Here is an 18,717-nt window from a genome sequence, read left to right on the forward strand (position 1 = left end):
TGAACTGGACAAGCCACATAAATATTGTGACTACAAGAGCATGTCAAAGACCGGGAATCTTGTGGTGAGTAGCTCACCTCCAGACTACCCCAAGCTTGTCCACCATCTGAATGGCAGAAGTCAGGAGTGTGATGGAATTCTCTCCACTTGTCTGGCTACAATACACAAGAAGTTTGCCATCATCCAGATTGAAGTAACCCATTTGATTAGCACCTCATCCAGAAACATTTAGACCTATATCATCACTGCACAGTGGAGTCTGTGTGTACCATCTACAAGATGCACTGCAGCATATTCCAAACCTGTTACTTCTACCAATTAGAAAAAAAGAGGGCAATGGACACATGGGAACCTAATGGGAAGAACTTGATATAGTTAAAAATCATGCTGATGTGTGGCTTGAATGGGAGTTTGAAGGTGGTAGTGTTCCCATGTCTCTGTTGCCCCGTTTTGCCAAATGGTAAGGTTGTGAGTTTTGAAGGTGTTGTCAAAAGCTCCCAAGGTACACAGAGCATGATTCAGAAAGAATAAAGTTCTGCTGCACTACTGCCTCAAGGCTCCAGAGACCCGGGTAAAATTCCGGTCTTGGGTTACTGTGTGGAGTTTGCATATTCTCCCCTTGTCTACATGGGTCTCCTCCGGGTGCTCAGGTTTCCTCCCATAGACCAAAAGTGTGAAGATTGGGTGGATTGGCCATGCTAAATTGCCCTTCGGTGTCCTAAGTTGTGTAGGAACTAGGAGGATTAGTGGGGTAAATGTATGGGGTTACAGGGATAGGGCCTGGATGAGATAAAAAGGTGGGTCAGTACAGACGCATTGGACCAACTGGCCTTCTTCTGCACAGTCAGGATTCTATGATTTTATGAGAATATAATGTTTCTATCAAACATTCCCAAGACAGGTACAGCATGGGATTAGAAATAGAACAAAGTTCCCACTACAATGTCTCCATCAAACACTCCCAGGACAGGTACAGCACGGGGTTAGATACAGAGTAAAGCTCCCTCTACACTGTCACCATCAGAACATCCAGGACCAGTACAGTTAAACAGAGAGTGAAGTTCCTTTACACTGTCACCATCAAACACTCCCAGAGATCGAGGGGTACATGTTCATAGCTCCTTGAAAGTGGAGTCACAGGTGGACAGAGTGGTGAAGAAGGCATTCGGCATGCTTGGTTTCATCAATTAGTAAAAAGTCTGACAACAGCAGGTTTTAGTCCAACCTATTTATTTGATAATATACTCGCAAGCTTTCGGGTTAGCCCCTTCGTCAGGTGAATGGAGAGTTCTGGCCTCAGACAGAGCATATAAAGCACAGACAGTTTAGAGATTACTGATTAGAATGCGAATCCTTACACCTAACCTGCTGTTCAAGACCTGAAGTGGCTGATAATGTGAGTGGAAGGAGCACTGATCACAGTTTAAAGAGATGTGTATTGTCTCCAGACAGTACAGTAAGTGAGGTTTTGCAAACCCAGGCAAGTCACGGGGGTTACAGATAGTGCGACATGAACCCAAGATCCCTGTTGAGACCGTCCTCATGTGTGCGGAACTTGGCTATCAGTCTCTGTTCAGCGACTCTGCGCTGTCGTGTGTCGTGAAGGCCGCCTTGGAGAATGCTTACCCGAAGGTCAGAGGCTGAATGCCCGTGACCACTGAAGTGTTCGCCAACAGGAAGGGAACAGTCTTGCCTGGTGACTGTCGAGTGATGTTCATTCATCCGTTGTCGTAGCGTCTGCATGGTCTCCCCAATGTACCATGCTTCGGGACATCCTTTCTTGCAACGTATCAGGTAGACAATGTTGGCCGAGTTGCAAGAGTATTTACCATGTACCTGGTGGACATTATCAGCCACTTCAGGTCTTGAACAGCAGGTTAGGTGTAAGGATTCACATTCTAATCAGTAATCTCTAAACTGTCTGTGCTTTATATGCTCTGTCTGAGGCCAGAACTCTCCATTCACCTGATGAAGGGGCTAACCCGAAAGCTTGAGAGTATATTATCAAATAAATAGGTTGGACTAAAACCTGGTGTTGTCAGACTTTTTACTGTGTTTACGCCAGTCCAACGCCGGCATACCCACATTCATCGATTAGAACATTGAATTCAGGAGTTGGGACGTCTTGTGGAAGTTGTACAAGACATTGGTAAGGCCACTTTTGGAATACTGTGTGCATTTCTGGTCACTCTATTATAGAAAGGATATTATTAAACTCGAAAGAGTGCAGAAAGGATTTACGGGGATGCTACCGGGGCTTGATGGATTGAGTTGTAAGTAGAGGCTGGATAGACTGGGACTTTTTTCTCTGGAGCGTCGGAGGCTGAGGAGTGATCTTATAGAGGTCTACAAAATAATGAGAGGCACAGATCAGCTAGATAGTCAATATCTTTTCCCAAAGGTAGGGGAGTCTAAAACTAGAGGGCATAGGTTTAAGGTGAGAGGGGAGAGATACAGAAGTGTCCAGAGGGGCAATTTTTTTACACAGAGGGTGGTGAGTGTCTAGGACAAGCTGCCAGAGGTACTGCTAGAGGCGGGTACAATTTTATCTTTTAAAAAGCATTTCGTTACATCGGTATGATGGGTATAGAGGGATAGGGGCAAACACAGGCGATTGAGATTAGCTTAGGAGCTTTTAGAAAAAAGAGCAGCATGGACAAGTTGGGCCAAAGGGCCTGTTTCCATGCTGTAAACCTCTATGACTCTATGACACAGTAAGAAGTCTCACAATGCCAGGTTAAAATCAAACAAAGTGCTGGCTCTTTTCTCAGCTCTGCCCATCTGTTTTCGCTCCTTACAGATGTGCCAGACTTGCTGAGATTTTCCAGCACTTTCTCTTTTGGTTTTAGATTCCAGCATCTGCAGTAATTTGCTTTTAAAGTCCAACAGCTTTATTTGGAATCACGAGCTTTCACAGCACTGTTCCTTCATCAAGTGAATGAAGGAGTAGTGCTCTGAAAGCTTGTGGTGAGACTTCCTACTGTGCCCACCCCAGTCCAACACCGGCATCTCCACATTGTGACTTTCAGGACAGGTATAGCACGGGATTAGATACAGAGCAAAGCTCCCTCCACAATGTCTCTGTCAAACACTCCCAGGACAGCATGAGGTTAGATAGAGAGCACATAGAAACATAGAAAGTTGAAGCAGGAATAGGTCTTTCAGCCCTTTGAGCCTTCTCTGCCATTCATTTTGATTATGACTGATCATCAAAATCAATATCCTGATCCCTTTCGCCCCAGCTAAATTAGCTATGTCTAATTTCTTCCTGAAATTTGTGGGATATCAGTGTTGCTGACTGGCCAGAATTTAGTGCCCATCCATAGTTTCCCTTGAGAAGGTGGTGGTTCTTGAATCGTTGCAGTCCATTGTGCTGTGAGTTGACCCAACAATATTGTTAGGGAGGAAATTTCAGGGTTTTGACTCAGCTACTGCGAAGGAATGGTGATATATTCCCAAGTCAGGATGCTGAGTGGCTTAGAGGGAAACTTGCAGGTGATGGTGTTCCCATGTATCTGCTGCCCTTGTTCTTCTAGGTGGAAGCACTCATGGGTTTGGAAGGTGCTGTCTAAGGATCTTTGGTGAATTGCTGCAGTGCATCTTGTAGATAGTACACACTGCTGCTACTGAGTATTGGTGTTGGAGGGAATGAATGTTTGTAGATGTGGTGCCAATCAAACAGGCTGTTTTGTCCTGGATGGTGTCAAGCTTCTTGAGTGTTGTTGGAGTGCATTCATCCAGACAAGCGGGGAGTACTTCATCACATTCCTGACCTCTGCCTTGTAGATAGTGGATAGGTTTTTGGGAGTCAGGAGGTGAATTACTGGCCACAGTATTCCTAGCCTCTGACCTGCTCTTCTGGCCACTGAGTTAATGTGGTGAGTCCAGTTGAGTTTCTGGTCAATAGTAACCCCAATGATGTTGACAGTGGGCGATTCAGTGATGGTAACACCATTAAGTGTCATGGGACAGTGGTTAGAATGTCTCTAATTGGTGATGGTCATTGCCTGGCATTTGTGCAACATGAATGTTACTTGTCACTTGTCAGACCAAGCCTGGATGTTGTCCAGATCTTGTTGCATTTGAACATGGACTGATTCAGTATCTGAGGTCACGAATGGTGCTGAACATTGTGCAATCATTCGTGAACATCCCCACTTCTGACCTTACAACAGAGGGGAGGTCATTAATGAAGCAGCTGCAGATTGTTGGGCCTAGGACACTAACCCTGAGGGATTCCTGCAGAGATGTCCTGAAGCTGATGACTTCACAACTACAACCATCTTCCTATGTACCAGGTATTACTCTAACCAGTGGAGCATTTGCCCCCTGATACTCATTGATTCCAGTTTTGCTCGGGCTCCTTGATGCCACACTCAGTCAACTGCAGCCTTGATGTCAAGAGCTGTCACTCTCACCTCACCTCTGGTATTCAGTTTTTTGTCCATGTTTTGGCCCCAACTACATTTGATGGTAGTAAATTCTACACATTTACCACTCTCTGGCTGAAGAACATTTTCCTCACCTCAGTCCTAAAAGGTTTATCCCTTATCCTCAAACTATGACCCCCTAGATCTTGGCTCCCCCATCACTGTGAATAGTCTCTCTGAATCTGTCCTGTCTAACCTGTTAGAATGTTACAACTTTCTGTGAAATCCCCTCTCATTCTTCTGATCTCCAATTAATACACTCCTAACCGACTTAGTTTCTCCTCACATGATTGACGCTGCGATACGCCACTGGACATTGGCTTCCATTCACTAAAGCAGCCATCTGTCATCACCCTCTATCTCCGATAACTGAGCCAATCTTCAATCTACTTTATCAAATTATCCTGTATCCCATGTGCATTTACCTTCTTTACAAGTCTTCCATATAGTACCTTGTCAAAGGCTTCGCTGAATCCATATAAACTACATCGACTGCACTACCCTTGTCTACACACCTGATCACCTCCTCAAAAAATTCAATCAAATTTGTTCGACATGACTTCCCTTTGACGAAGCTATGCTGACTGTCCGTGATCGTACTTTGCCTCTACAAGTAGAGATAAATTCTCTCCAAAAGCTTCCCTACCGCTAACATGTGATTCACTGGTCTATTCCCTGGTTTATCTCTATAACACTTCTTAAACAGCGGATCCACATTAGTTGTTTGTAATTTTGATGAGACATGTTTTACTTTTGTAGAAAGAATTGGAGAGATTCAAACATGGAGTTCCAGGAAAGACAGGAACAGATTTGGGAGACAACAACATTTAAGGATTTTGTTCAGGAAAGGGAGATTGTGGGTGGGGTAGTTTGCAAGGATGGAGTGAACAAATCAAAGAAAATGATTAAACAGCCAGTGAGTTTCTTTTGCAGTCCTTGAAGTCACAACTGATATTCGAGTAACTGAAACCAACTACAACGAATATGCTTTCATATTGTACGAGAATCTGAAACACATAAATCAGACAGAAGCAGGGGCTGTTTATGGTAAGTGATTCTACATCAGCTCTTTCACACACCACTTTCATAATGTTGATTTCTGGAGCTTTAACTGAATAGTCTTCTCACAGGAAGGACACGGGAGCTCAGCAAGGAAATCAAGGAAAAGTTCAAACAGTTTGGAATGAAACTTGGTGTTCCAGAACAGCTGATTTTATTTCTGCCTGAACGAGGTAAGCACGTTATAAGCCTCTGTGCCTGAACCTGTAATTCATTCACAGCTACTCTGGAAGTAAATATCCTTGCAGGGCGCCAGTTTGAGAGCCGGGATTTGGATCTTGAGCATTGGCTGGAGGCACAGCGATGCATCCGCGAGACTTAGAAGTTCCTAGAGAACAAGTTTTTAGATGTGGTCACCCCACAGCTTAAGGAAGTGCGGTCAGAGAGGGAATGGGTGGCCACCAGTCAGAAGAAGAAAGGGCAGTGAGTCAGGAAAGTCCAGTGTGCAACTCACTCAAGAAGTGTTTTTCTGTGCTGGAAAATGGTGAGAGTCTTCTGGGGAATGCAGCTAGAGTCAAGTTCATGGCACTGTCAGCTGCACAATGGAGGAGGAGTAAGATTGGAAGAGCAATAGTGGTCGGAGACTCAACACAAGTGCATTAACTCTGTTTAGACAAACACATCATGAACTAAAATGAGTTAAGATCCTGCAGGCTCATCATTGAGCTGCATGCTTTTTCCTAGACAAATCAACTCCTTGCAACAAGACACTGCCTTTTTCAAGAATCATGATATAAATATATTTCTTAAAATCACAATATCATCATACCTCCCCCTTAAAAAATTGAATCGATAAAATGAAAAGGTGCCTTCAATTTTTTTAAAACCTCTAGTTTTCTCTTGATTAGTATTCTACAAATATGTCTACACATTTTATTACCCTAAGCATGCAGCAGTATAATCCAGTTCAGATTTTCTCTTCCAACACTGAACTTCTGCTTTCATCAAAGTCATGAGAAAGCATCTGTAATCACATTCCCATTTTCTGCCACAAGTATAATTTTTAAATTAAATGGCTGTAGTAATAAATTCCATTTAATAATCTTGCATTCTTAACTTTAAATTTCTCCAAAAACATTGTGATCATTATGATTAGTGTAAACAATCATCTCTGATGAATTGCTGACAATACAAATGGTAAAAAGTTGCAATGCTAACACCAAACTCAATGTCTCTTTCTCAATGGTCAAACATTTATTTTGATGAACATTTAATTTTCTGCAAAAATATCGAATCGGTCTTTCTATCCTCGTGTCGACTTCTTGTAATACTACAGCACCAATGATCACATCACTTGCATCAATGGCCATCTTGAATGGTTTTATATAATTCAGTGTTGCCAACACTGGTGCAGTGATTAACATTGTTTTCAGACTGTCATTGCCTTCTGATATTCAGGCATCCACTGAAATTTCCTGTGCTTTTTCACTAGTCAGTTAATGGAGCAACCACACTGCTAAACTTTGGCACAAATATTCTGTAAAACCTATTCAGGCCCAGGAATTTCAGTATTTCCCTTCTGTTCGATGTTATTGGGAACTCCTTAATAACCTGTGTTTTCACATGCCATGGAGCCACCAGTCCATGTCCAATTATACGGCCTAGGGATGTGACTTGAACTTTTGCAAATTCACTTTAGCCAAGTTCACCACCAAGTCCACCTCCTGGAGTTGACCAAACAATTCTTTCAAATGTTCCTTCCACATCTAATTGAAAACCACCAGATTGTCTATGTACACTGCACAGTTAGCCAGTCCAAAAATGACCTTATAAGTTAGTCTTTGGAATTTTGCTGGTGCATTTTTCACTTCTGTTGCACCTGTTGCATGGTCTGTTTTAACCCTTATACGGTGGACAAAGAATTGTGAATCGACTTTCTGTTTGCACAGTAATATTTATTCACACACACAATTGATATTAATCACCCACACTATCAATACTAAGTTATTTACAGGATACTAAAGTTCAAGTTCAATACTAGATCTTGAATTAACTGTTGCATGAGTGGCAAGTACCCAGGCAGATATTGGCCTTTATCCACGTGTTGGTCTCTGTAATCCTCTGCGTAGTCTGTTCTGACACTCTAGCTCTGGTCTTCCTTCCATTGTTTGTCTAGTGGCTCTCTTTGTGGTGGTAGTTGCTTGTGGTTGTTTGTGAGTGAGACAGAGAGAGAGGAGAGAAAAAGAGATCCTTCCCTTTGTGCAGCACCTTTTATCCCTCATTGGTTTCACACACTTTTGGGCAGTCTCTTGATTGTTGCCAATCAATCGAGCAGGGCTTGATCATCCTGATCAATAAAATCCAATCAGGTATTGCCATGCTGATCTCTGGGTGTAGAAATTTATAGAATCCTACAATGCAGAAGGAGGCCATTCAGCCCATCAAGTCTGCACTGACCACAATCCTACCCAGGCCCTATCCCAATAACCCAATGCAATTACCCGAGCTAGACCCTCTGACACTAGGGGGTAATTTAGCATGGCCAATCAACCTAACTCGAACATCTTTGGACTGTGAGTGTGTACCCAACGGCCATGGTCACATACCTCCCTCCCAAATAAGGGGTTAAGGCGCCAAGGATCTGGTAAACAACTCTGTTTGACCAGAAACTGTCCATTGTCTTTGAGTTGGCCTATGTCCTGTGTATTCGGTTGTCTGAGCTGCAACATGTTTTATCTCTGTTCCTTTAAACTGCAGCCTGTCTGTTTCTGTACTTGGCCAGTTATCCCTGTGTGCTTTGTAAATCGCCATCTTAGGTGGCCCATTTGGTCACATGCCAAACAACATTACTTTAAACTAGTCCTGAACATTTGGTGTCACGAAAGCCGAAATCTTCTTCATTCATTGGGATAAAGGTACTTGCCAGTATTCTTTAAGTCAAGTTTAGAAATGAAATTTGCTTGTCCCACCTTCTAAATATAGTCTTTCAATTGAGGGATAGGATATGAACCTAACTTCAGAACTGCATTTATTTTTCTATAGCCCAACAATCATTGTGAACCATCTGGTTTTGATACCATCAAGTTGGGTGAGCAGAACTCACTGCAACTCACTTCAATGATAACATTTTTAAATATGCTTTCAACCTCCTTTTGAACCTGTGCCAACTTTAGTGGGTGAAGTACATATGGATTTTGTTGAATTGAAACAGCACTACCTACATCATGCACAATTACTTTAGTTCTTCCCAGCTTGTTCCCATATATAGCTCGATGTGATTGTGATAACTCTTTCAGATCATTTTGATTTTCCTCTGGAAGGAAAGTCAGTAATTTAGTCCAATTTCTAATAACTTCCTCATTGTCCAATCTAACGTGAGGAATGTCAAATTCAGAATCATCTGGATTTGTCTCTTCTCTGAGTTATAGTCATAGAGATTTACAGAATGGAAAGAGGACCTGCAACCCAACTTATCCATGCCACCCTTTTTTTAAACCCCTAAGCTAATCCCAATTGCCCGTATTTGGCCCATATCCCTCTATATCCATCTTACCCATGTAACTATCTAAATGCTTTTAAAAAGATAAAATTGTACCCACCTCTACTACTACCTCTGGCAGCTTGTTCCAGACACTCAATAGCCTCTGCGTGAAAAAATTGTCCCTCTGGACACTTTTGTATCTCTCCCCTCTCACCTTAAACCTATGTCCTCTAGTTTTAGACTCAATTACCTTTGGGAAAAGATATTGACTATCTAGCTGATCTATTGATGTGGATAAGCCTACAAGAGAGGCTGTACTTGATTTGGTACTGGGAAATGAACCTGGACAGGTGTCAGATCTCTCAGTGGGAGAGCATTTTGGGGATACTGATCATAACTCTATCTCCTTTACATTAGCATTGGAGAGAGATCGGATCAGAGAAGCTACGAAAGTGTTTAATTGGAATAGGGGAAATATGAGGCTACCAGGCAGGAAATTAGAGGCATAAATTGGAAAGAGGTCTTCTCAGGGAAGAAGAAATGTGGCAAATTTTCAAGCAATATTTGTCTGGAGTTCTGCACAGCAACATTTCGATGAGACAGGGAAGTTTTGGCAGGTTACAAGAACCGTGGTGCATGAAAGCTGTAATGAATTTAGTCAAGAAGAAAAGAAAAGCTTACAAAAGGTTCAGGGAGCTGAGTAATGTTAGGGATCTAGAAGAGTATACGGCTAGTAGAAAGAAACTTATTTAGGAGAGCCAGAAGGGGTCATGAGAAGACCTTGCAGGCAAGATTAAGGAAAACCCCAAGGCATTCTACAAGTATGTGAAAAGCAAGGGGATAAGACGTGAAGGAATAGGACCTAACAAGTGTGACGGTGGGAAAGTTTGTATGGAACCGGAAGAAATAGCAGAGGTACTCAATGAATACGTCAGTACACACAGTGGAAAAGGATCTTGATGGTTGTAGTGCAGACTTGCAGTAGACTGAAAAGCTTGAGCATGTAGATATTAAGAAAGAGGATGTGTTGGAGCTTTTGAAAATCATCAAGTTAGTTAAGTCGCCGGGACTGGATGGGATGTACCCCAGGTTACTGTGGGAGGCGAGGGAGGAGATTGCTAAGCCTCTGGCGATGATCTTTGCATCATCAATGGAGACGGGAGAGGTTCCGGAAGATTCGGTGTCCTTCATTATTGCAATGGAGAGGGATAGGGCCATACAGCAGGGCAAGGTTTATAATTGGGGCAGGGGTAATTATTGATATGATTAGGCAAGAATTAGGGAGCATAAGATGGGAACAGAAACTGTCAGGCATGGGCACAGACGAAAAGTGGAGCTTTTTCAAGGAACAAATACTGCGTGTCCTTGATAGGTATGTCCCTGGCAGGCAGGGAGGAAATGGCCAAATGAGGGAACCATGGTTCACAAAGGAGGTTGAATGTCTTGTCAAGAGGAAAAAGGAAGCGTATATAAGGATGAAAAAACAAGGTTCAGCTGGGTTGCTTGAGTGTTACAAGGTAGCTAGGAATAAGTTAAAGAAAGGGCTTAGGAGAGCTGGGAGATGGCATGAGAAGTCCTTGGTGGGTCGGGTAAAAGAAAATCACAAGGCTTTTTACTCTTACGTGAGAAATAAAAGAATGACCAGGGTGAGGTTAGGGCCAGTCAAGGATAGTAGTGGGAACTTGTGCATGGAGTCAGAAGAGGTGTTGAATGAGGCGAGGTGAGGCGTTGAATGAATACTTTTCTTCAGTGTTCAGAGTAGGGGGGGCCATGTTTTTGAGGAGGAGTGTGTGATACAGGCTGATAGGATGGAGGAGGTAGATGTTCTGAGGGAAGATGTATTAGCAATTTTGAAAAACCTGAGGGTGGATAAGTCCCTGGGTCAGATGGGATATATCCTAGGATAGTTTGGGAGGCAAGGGATGAGATTGCGGAGCCTTTAGCTTTGATCTTTAGGTCCTCACTGTCCAGGGGGATACTGCCAGAGGACTGGAGAGTGGCAAATGTTGTTCCTCCTTTTAAGAAAGGAAATAGGAATGACCCTGGTAATTATAGGCCAGTTAGTCTTACTCACGGTGGTCGGTAAGTTAATGGATAAGGTCCTGAGAGATAGGATTAATGACCATTTGGAAAGATTCAGTTTAATCCAGGATAGTCAGCATGGTTTTGTGAGGGGTAAGTCCTGCCTCATAAATTTGACTGAATTCTTTGAGGAGGTAACTAAGTGTGTGGATGAAGGTAGAGCAGTTGATGTCGTACACATGGATTTTAGTAAGGCGTTTGATAAGGTTCCCCATGGTAGGCTCATGAAGAAGATAAAGAGGTGTGGAATAGAAGGAAATTTGGCCAACTGGATAAGTAACTGGCTGTCTCATTAGAAGACAGAGGGTGGTGGAGGGAAAATTTTCAGACTGGAGGCCAGTTACCAGCGGTGTACCACAGGGGTCAGTGCTGGGTCCTCTGCTATTTGTGATTTTTATCAATAACTTGGAAGAAGGGGCTGAAGGGTGGGTTAGTAAATTTGCTGACGACACCAAGATTGGTGGAGTAGTGGATGAGGTGTGGAGGGCTCTTGCAGACTGCAAAGAGACATTGATAGGGTGCAGAGCTGGGCCGAAAAGTGATAAGTATGAGGTGATTCATTTTGATAGGACAAACTTGAATGCGGATATACAGGGTCAACGGCAGGGTTCTGAGGAATGTGGAGAAACAGAGAGATCTTGGGGTTCAGATCCACAGATCTCTGAAGGTTGCCACTGAAGAGGATAGAGCCGTGAAGAAGGCTTATAGTGTGTTACCGTTTATTAACAGGGGGTTTGAGTTTAAGAGCTGTGGGGTTATGCTGCAACTATAACGGACCTTGGTGAGACCACATTTGGAATATTGTGTTCAGTTCTGGTCACCTCCCTACAAGAAGGATGTGGAAGCTTTGGAGAGACTGCGGAGGAGATTTACCAGGATGCTGCCTGGTTTGGAGGGTAGATCTTATGAGGAAAGGTTGACGGAGTTGGGGCTTTTCTCTTTGGAGCGGAGGAGGATGAGAGGTGAGTTAATTGAGGTTTATAAGATGATGAGAGGGATTGATTGAGTGGACATGCAGAGACTATTTCCTTGGGTGGATGTAGCTGTTACTAGGGGGCATAACTATAAGGTTCATGGTGGGAGATATAGGAGGGATCATAGAGCATAGAACCCTACAGTGCAGAAAGAGGCCCTTCGGCCCATCAAGTCTGCACTAAACACAATCCCACCTAGGCCCTACCCCCATATCCCTACATATTATACCCACTAATCCTTCTAACCTAGATACTAAGGGGCAATTTCTTAACATGGCCAATCAACTTAACCCGCACATCTTTGGACTGTGGGAGGAAACCGGAGTACCCAGAGGAAACCACGCAGACACAAGGAGAACGTGCAAACTCCACACAGACAGTGACCCGAGCCGGGAATCGAACCCAGAATCCTAGAGCTGTGAAGCAGCAGTGCTAACCACTGTGCTACTGTGCCGCCCTAGGGATGTCCTAGATTCTCTACTCAGAGAGTGGTTGGGGTGTGGAATCGACTGCCTGCTGTGATAATGGATTCGGACACTTTAGAAACTTTCAAGCGGTTATTGGATAGGCACATGGAGCACTCCAGAATTATAGGGAGGGGATAGCTTGATCTTGGCGGGCCGAAGGGCCTGTGCTGTGCTGTAATGTTTCTTTGTTTCTATTGGAAAATTGCGGATGTGGTTCCTTTATTCAAGAAAGGGAGTAGAGATAGTCCTGGAAATTATAGACCAGTGAGTCTAACCTCCGTTGGTAAGTTGATGGAGAAGATCCTGAAAGGCAGGGTTTATGAACATTTGGAGAGGTATAGTATGATCAAGCACAGCTTTGTCAAAGGCAGATCGTGCCTTACGAGCCTGATTGAATTTTTTGAGAATGTGTCTAAACACATTTACGAAGGAAGAGCAGTAGATATAGTCATGTGGACTTCAGCAAGGCATTTAATAAGGTGTCCCATGCAAGGCTTGTTGAGAAAGTGAGGAGGCATGGGATCCAAGGGGACATTGCTTTGTGGATCCAGAACTGGCTTGCCCACAGAAGGCAAAGAATGGTTGTAAATGGGTCTTTTTCTGCACGGAAATCAGTCACCAGTGGAATGCCCCAGGGATCTGTTCGAGGACCCTTGCTCTTTGTGACTTTTATAAATGACCTGGATGAGGAAATGGAGGGATGGGTTAGTAAGTTTGCCAACGACACAAATGTTGGTGGTGTTGTGGATAGTCTGGAGGGATGTCAGAAGTTGCAGCGTGACATTGAAAGGATGCAAGACTGGGCAGAGAAGTGGCAGATGGAGTTCAACCCAGATAAGTATATGGTGATTCACAGAGGGTGGTGGGTGTCTGGAATTTGTTGCCGGGGGAGGCACTGGAAGTGGATATGGTAGTGACTTTTAAGGGGCGTCTGAGATGGGAATAGAGGAATATGGTCCCCGGAAGGGTTGAGGGTTTTAGTTAAGTTGGACAGCATGGTCAGTGCAGGCTTGGAGGGCCGAAGGGGCCTGTTCCTATTCTGTAATTTTCTTTGTTCTTTTGTTCTTTGACTTCAAAGCAGCTTTGACAAAGGATCATGTGGACTCGAAACATCAGCGGTACTGTGGCACAGCAGTTCGCACTGCTGCCTCACAGTGCCAGTGATCCAGGTTCAATTCAGGCCTCAGGTGACTGTCTGTGTGGAGTTTGCATGTTCTCCCCATGTCTCCATAAGTTTCCTCTGGGTGTTCCGGTTCCGTCCCACAGTCCAAAGTTGTGTAAGTTAGGTTGGTTGGCCACACTAAATTGACCCTTAGTGTCAGGGGGATTAGTAGGGTGAATTGTGGGATTATGGGAATAAGACCTGGGTGGGATTGTGGTTGGTGTAGATTTGATGGGATGAATGGCCACCTTCTGTACTGTAGGATTCTATAAATTTCTATATCCAGAGATCAGCGTGGCAATACCTGATTGGACTCTATAGATCAGGGTGATCAAGCCCTGATCGATTGATTGGCGATAATCAGAGACTGCCCAAAAGGGCATGAAACCAATGAGGGATAAAAGGTGCTGCACAATGGAAGGATCTCCCTTTCTCTCTCTTACTCACAAACAACAACAATGGTGACCACCACCAGCAACTACCACCACAAAGAGAGCCACCACACCAACGACAGAAGGAAGACCAGAGCCAGAGTATCAGACCAGACCAAAGGACAGACTACAAAGACCAACATATGGATAAAGGCCAATATCTGCCTTGGTACTTGCCAGTTATGCAAAAATTAAGTCAAGGTCTAGTATTGAACTTGAACTTTAGTATTCTGTATATAACTTAATATTGATAGTGTGGGTAATTAATATCAATTGTGTGTGTGAATAAATATTACTGTGCAAACAGAAAGTCGATTCACAATTCTTTGTCCAGCGTATGGCGGAGGTGATAGTGGATGCCTTGGTGGTTATTTTCCAAACGTCGCTGGATTCCGGGGAAGTGCCGGAAGATTGGAAAACGGATAATGTTACGCCGTTGTTTAAGAAGGGTGGCAGGCAAAAGGCAGGGAATTATAGGCCGGTTAGTTTAACGTCTGTTGTAGGTAGGATGTTAGAATCTGTCATCAAGGAGGAAATAGCGAGGCATCTTGAGGGGAATTGCTTGATAGAGCAGACGCAGCACGGTTTCGTTAAGGGGAAGTCGTGTCTGACAAATTTATTGGAGTTCTATGAGGCTGTGTCTAGGGCGGTGGATAGAGGAGAGCCGGTGGATGTGGTCTTTCTTGATTTTCAGAAGGCGTTTGACAAGGTACCTCACAAGAGGTTATTGCAGAAGGTAAGGGGGCATGGAGTTGGGGGTAGGGTGTTAGCGTGGATAGAGGATTGGTTGTCAAATAGGAGGCAGAGAGTGGGGGTTAATGGGTGCTATTCGGATTGGCGGTTGGTGACTAGTGGAGTGCCCCAGGGGTCGGTGCTGGGGCCTCAGCTATTTACCATTTATATAGATGATCTGGAGGAGGGAACCGAGTGTATGGTGTCGAAATTTGCTGATGACACCAAGATTGGTGGAACGGCAAATTGCGCGGAGGGTGTGGAGAGTCTGCAGAAGGATCTAGATAGGCTGGGCGAATGGGCCAGGAACTGGCAAATGGAATTTAATGTTGTCAAGTGCGAGGTGGTCCACTTTGGTAGGAATAATGGTAGGAAGGACTATTACTTACGTGACAAAAAACTGCAGCAGGCGACGGTGCAGAGGGACCTTGGGGTCCTTGTGCATGAGTCGCAAAAACCCAGCCTGCAGGTGCAGCAGGTGGTCAGGAAGGCTAATGGGATGCTGGCCTTCATAGCAAGGGGGAATGAATATAAAAGTAGGGAGGTCTTGCTGCAGCTGTACAGAACATAGAACATAGAACATTACAGCGCAGAACAGGCCCTTCGGCCCACGATGTTGCGCCGACCAGTTAAAAAGCAATGACCCTCTAACCTAAACCAAACCCTTTCCATCCATAAACCTATCCACAGATCTCTTAAACGCCCCCAAACTAGGCGCATTTACAACTGCAGCAGGCAGGGCATTCCAATCCCTCACCACCCTCTGGGTAAAGAATCTGCCCCTGACATCCGTCCTATAACTACCACCCCTTAATTTAAAGCTATGCCCCCTTGTGCTAGCTTTCTCCATCCGAGGAAAAGGGCTATCACTGTCCACCCTATCTAAACCTCTAATCATCTTATATGTTTCAATAAGGTCCCCTCGTAGCCGCCTTCTTTCTAACGAAAACAACCTCAAATCCCTCAGTCTCTCCTCATAGGACCTCCCCTCCATACCAGGCAACATCCTGGTAAACCTCCTCTGCACCCTCTCCAAAGCCTCCACATCCTTCCTATAATGTGGAGACTAGAACTGCACACAATACTCCAAGTGCGGCCGCACCAGAGTTTTGTACAGTTGCAACATGACGCTGCGGCTCCTAAATTCAATCCTATACCGTCGTTTCTAAATGGGCATTGGTGAGGCCGCAGCTGGAGTTTTGGTCGCCGCACTTACGCAAGGATATTTTGGCCTTGGAGGGAGTGCAGAGGAGGTTTACTAGGCTGATACCGGAGTTGAGAGGGTTGACCTGTGAGGAGAGGCTGAATAAACTAGGCTTGTACTCGTTAGAGTTTAGAAGAATGAGGGGAGATCTCATTGAGACATATAAGATGATGAATGGGATGGATAGGATAGAGGTGGAGAGACTCTTCCTGCTCAGAAAGGACAGTAGGACTAGGGGGCACAGCCTCAAGATAAAGGGGGGGCGGTTCAGAACGGAGTTGAGGAGGAACTTCTTCACTCAAAGGGTGGTGAATCTCTGGAATTCTCTGCCTGTTGAAGTGGTGGAGGCTGCCTCGCTAAATATTTTTAAGACGCGGGTTGATGGCTTTTTGATAAGCGAGGGGATTAAGGGTTATGGGGAGAGGGCGGGAATGTGGAATTGAGCCACGACAGATCAGCCATGATCTTACTGAATGGCGGGGCAGGCTCGAAGGGCTAGATGGCCTACTCCTGCTCCTATTTCTTATGTTCTTATGTATAAGGGTTAAAACAGACCGTGCGACAGGCACAACAGAAGTGAAGAATGCACCAGCAAAATTCCAAAGACTAACCTATAAGGTCATTTTTGAACTGGCTAATTGTGCAGTGTACATAGACAATCTGGTGGTTTTCAATCAGAAGTGGAAGGAGCATTTCAAGGAACTGTTTGGTCGACTTCAGGAGGTAGACTTGGTGGTGAACTTGGCTAAGAGTGAATTTGCAAAAACCCAAGTCACATCCCTAGGCCATACAATTGGACATGGACTGATGGCTCCATGGCATGTGAAAATCAGGTTATTAGGGAGTTCCCAAATGCTGCTGATATTGGATTGTGTTTGTAGTCATGCTCCTAACAATTTGTCTATTCTAACAGGAGCGTGTCTTCCATGGGAACCCACCCCAGGCACACCTGTCCAGGTGAGTCAATCTTCCATTCACTTTCTAATTATTAGGTCATGATGACGGAGGGTGTTACAAGTTGACTATCCCAGAGTTCAGTGCACGGTAGATTTTACTGTGTGGGGAGTTCAAGGAATTAGTCATGGGAGTTGTACTGATTGAGAAGGCTGGAGCTGTGACTGGAGATGTAAAAAAGAGGTTTGATCAGGATGCTGTGGTTAATGCTGTGTATTTGGACTTTGAAAAGGAATTTGACAAAGTACCACACTGCAGCAATTAATTTAACCTCAGCTTTTAGAAACGACGGTATAGGAAGAATTTAACAGTCCCTCACCAGAGCGTGGATTCATTAAGGAAAACCAGCATGGATTTACTTAATTAACTTGATGAAGATTTTTGATGAGGTACCAAAGGATGGATGAGGATAATGTGATGGGAGTGGGGCATTGGGGCTTCCAAAAAGTCTGATGAAGTTTCACATAATAGACTTTCCAGCAAAGTTGAAGCCCATGACATAAAAGGGACAGTATGGATGTGAAGATGGCTAAAGAACAGGAAAAAGAGAGTAACGGTGAAGAGTTGTTGTTCAGACTGGATGAAGGTACACATGGCAATTCCAAGGATCAGTACAAGGGCCATTACTTTCATGATGTATATTAATGAGAGAAAACGTTCAAAATTTGCACAGAACAGAAAACTGAAATTTTGTGAACATTGAGGAAGATAGTAATGGGCTTCAAGAAGATATAGACAGGCTGGTGGAACGGGCAGACAAGTGATGGTGAAGTGCAAAATGCTAGATTTTGGTTGGAAGAATGAGGAGAGGTATTACAACACAAGGACACAATTTTAAATGTGTTGCAAGATTAGAATAAGAAGCCCATGGTCAGTGACTTCAGCCTGAATGAGACACAGATCAAGTGAGTATGTTTGGAAATTTGGCTAAAAGTGGGAATTCAACTGGTAAATCTTTTTCAAGTTCAATTTTAAAGCAACAACCTCAAACAAATAACCTCTAATAAGTAAAATATCCTAGTTAACTGTCAGTCAGCTGAACGTTCATGCCTGAATAGATTCGGATTACTGAGACATATAAGATGATGAATGGGATGGATAGGATAGAGGTGGAGAGGCTCTTCCCGCTCAGAAAGGACAGTAGGACTAGAGGGCACAGCCTCGAGATAGAGGGGGGGCGGTTTAGAACGGAGTTGAGGAGGAACTTCTTCACTCAAAGGGTGGTGAATCTCTGGAATTCTCTGCCCGTTGAAGTGGTGGAGGCTGCCTCGCTAAATATATTTAAGACGCGGGTTGATAGGTTTTTGATAGGCAAGGGGATTAAGGGTTATGGGGAGAGGGTGGGAAAGTGGAACTGAGCCACGACAGATCAGCCATGATCTTATTGAATGGCGGGACAGGCGCGAAGGGCTAGATGGCCTACTCCTGCTCCTATTTCTTATGTTCTTAAGTTCTAACAGGAAGCTAAGCAATTGAGTGACTCAACTGGGGAGAACGTGTAAATTCCACACAAACATTCACCCAAGGCGGAATTGAACCTGGGTTCCTGGCAATGTAATAAAGCAGTGCTAGCCACTGTGCCACATGCCCATAGAATCATAGAACCCGACAGTGCAGAAAGAGGCCCTTCGGCCCATCGAGTCTGCACCGAACACAATCCCATATCCCTACATATTTTACCCACTAATCCCTCTAACCTACGCATCCCTAGATACTAAGGGCATTTCTTTAGCATAGCCAATCAACCTAACCCACACATCTTTGGACTGTGGGAGGAAACCAGAGCACCCCGGGGGAAACT

At 44.3% G+C, this 18,717-nt stretch overlaps 1 protein-coding gene across 1 annotated transcript in view; it reads left to right on the top strand.

Moving 5' to 3' along the window:
• Positions 1-18,717, top strand: part of LOC145358133 (protein AMBP-like) — a 65,814-nt gene that overhangs the window by 24,662 nt on the left and 22,435 nt on the right. The window contains exons 4-6 of the mRNA XM_080211812.1: positions 5,364-5,477; positions 5,561-5,662; positions 16,876-16,919. Coding sequence (XP_080067938.1) covers positions 5,364-5,477; positions 5,561-5,662; positions 16,876-16,919 — 260 coding nt within the window. The remainder of the gene's footprint in view (positions 1-5,363; positions 5,478-5,560; positions 5,663-16,875; positions 16,920-18,717) is intronic.

This window comes from Carcharhinus amblyrhynchos, chromosome 25, assembly GCF_965287045.1.
Source record: "Carcharhinus amblyrhynchos chromosome 25, sCarAmb.v2.hapA, whole genome shotgun sequence".
Classification (NCBI taxonomy): Eukaryota; Metazoa; Chordata; class Chondrichthyes; order Carcharhiniformes; family Carcharhinidae; genus Carcharhinus; species Carcharhinus amblyrhynchos.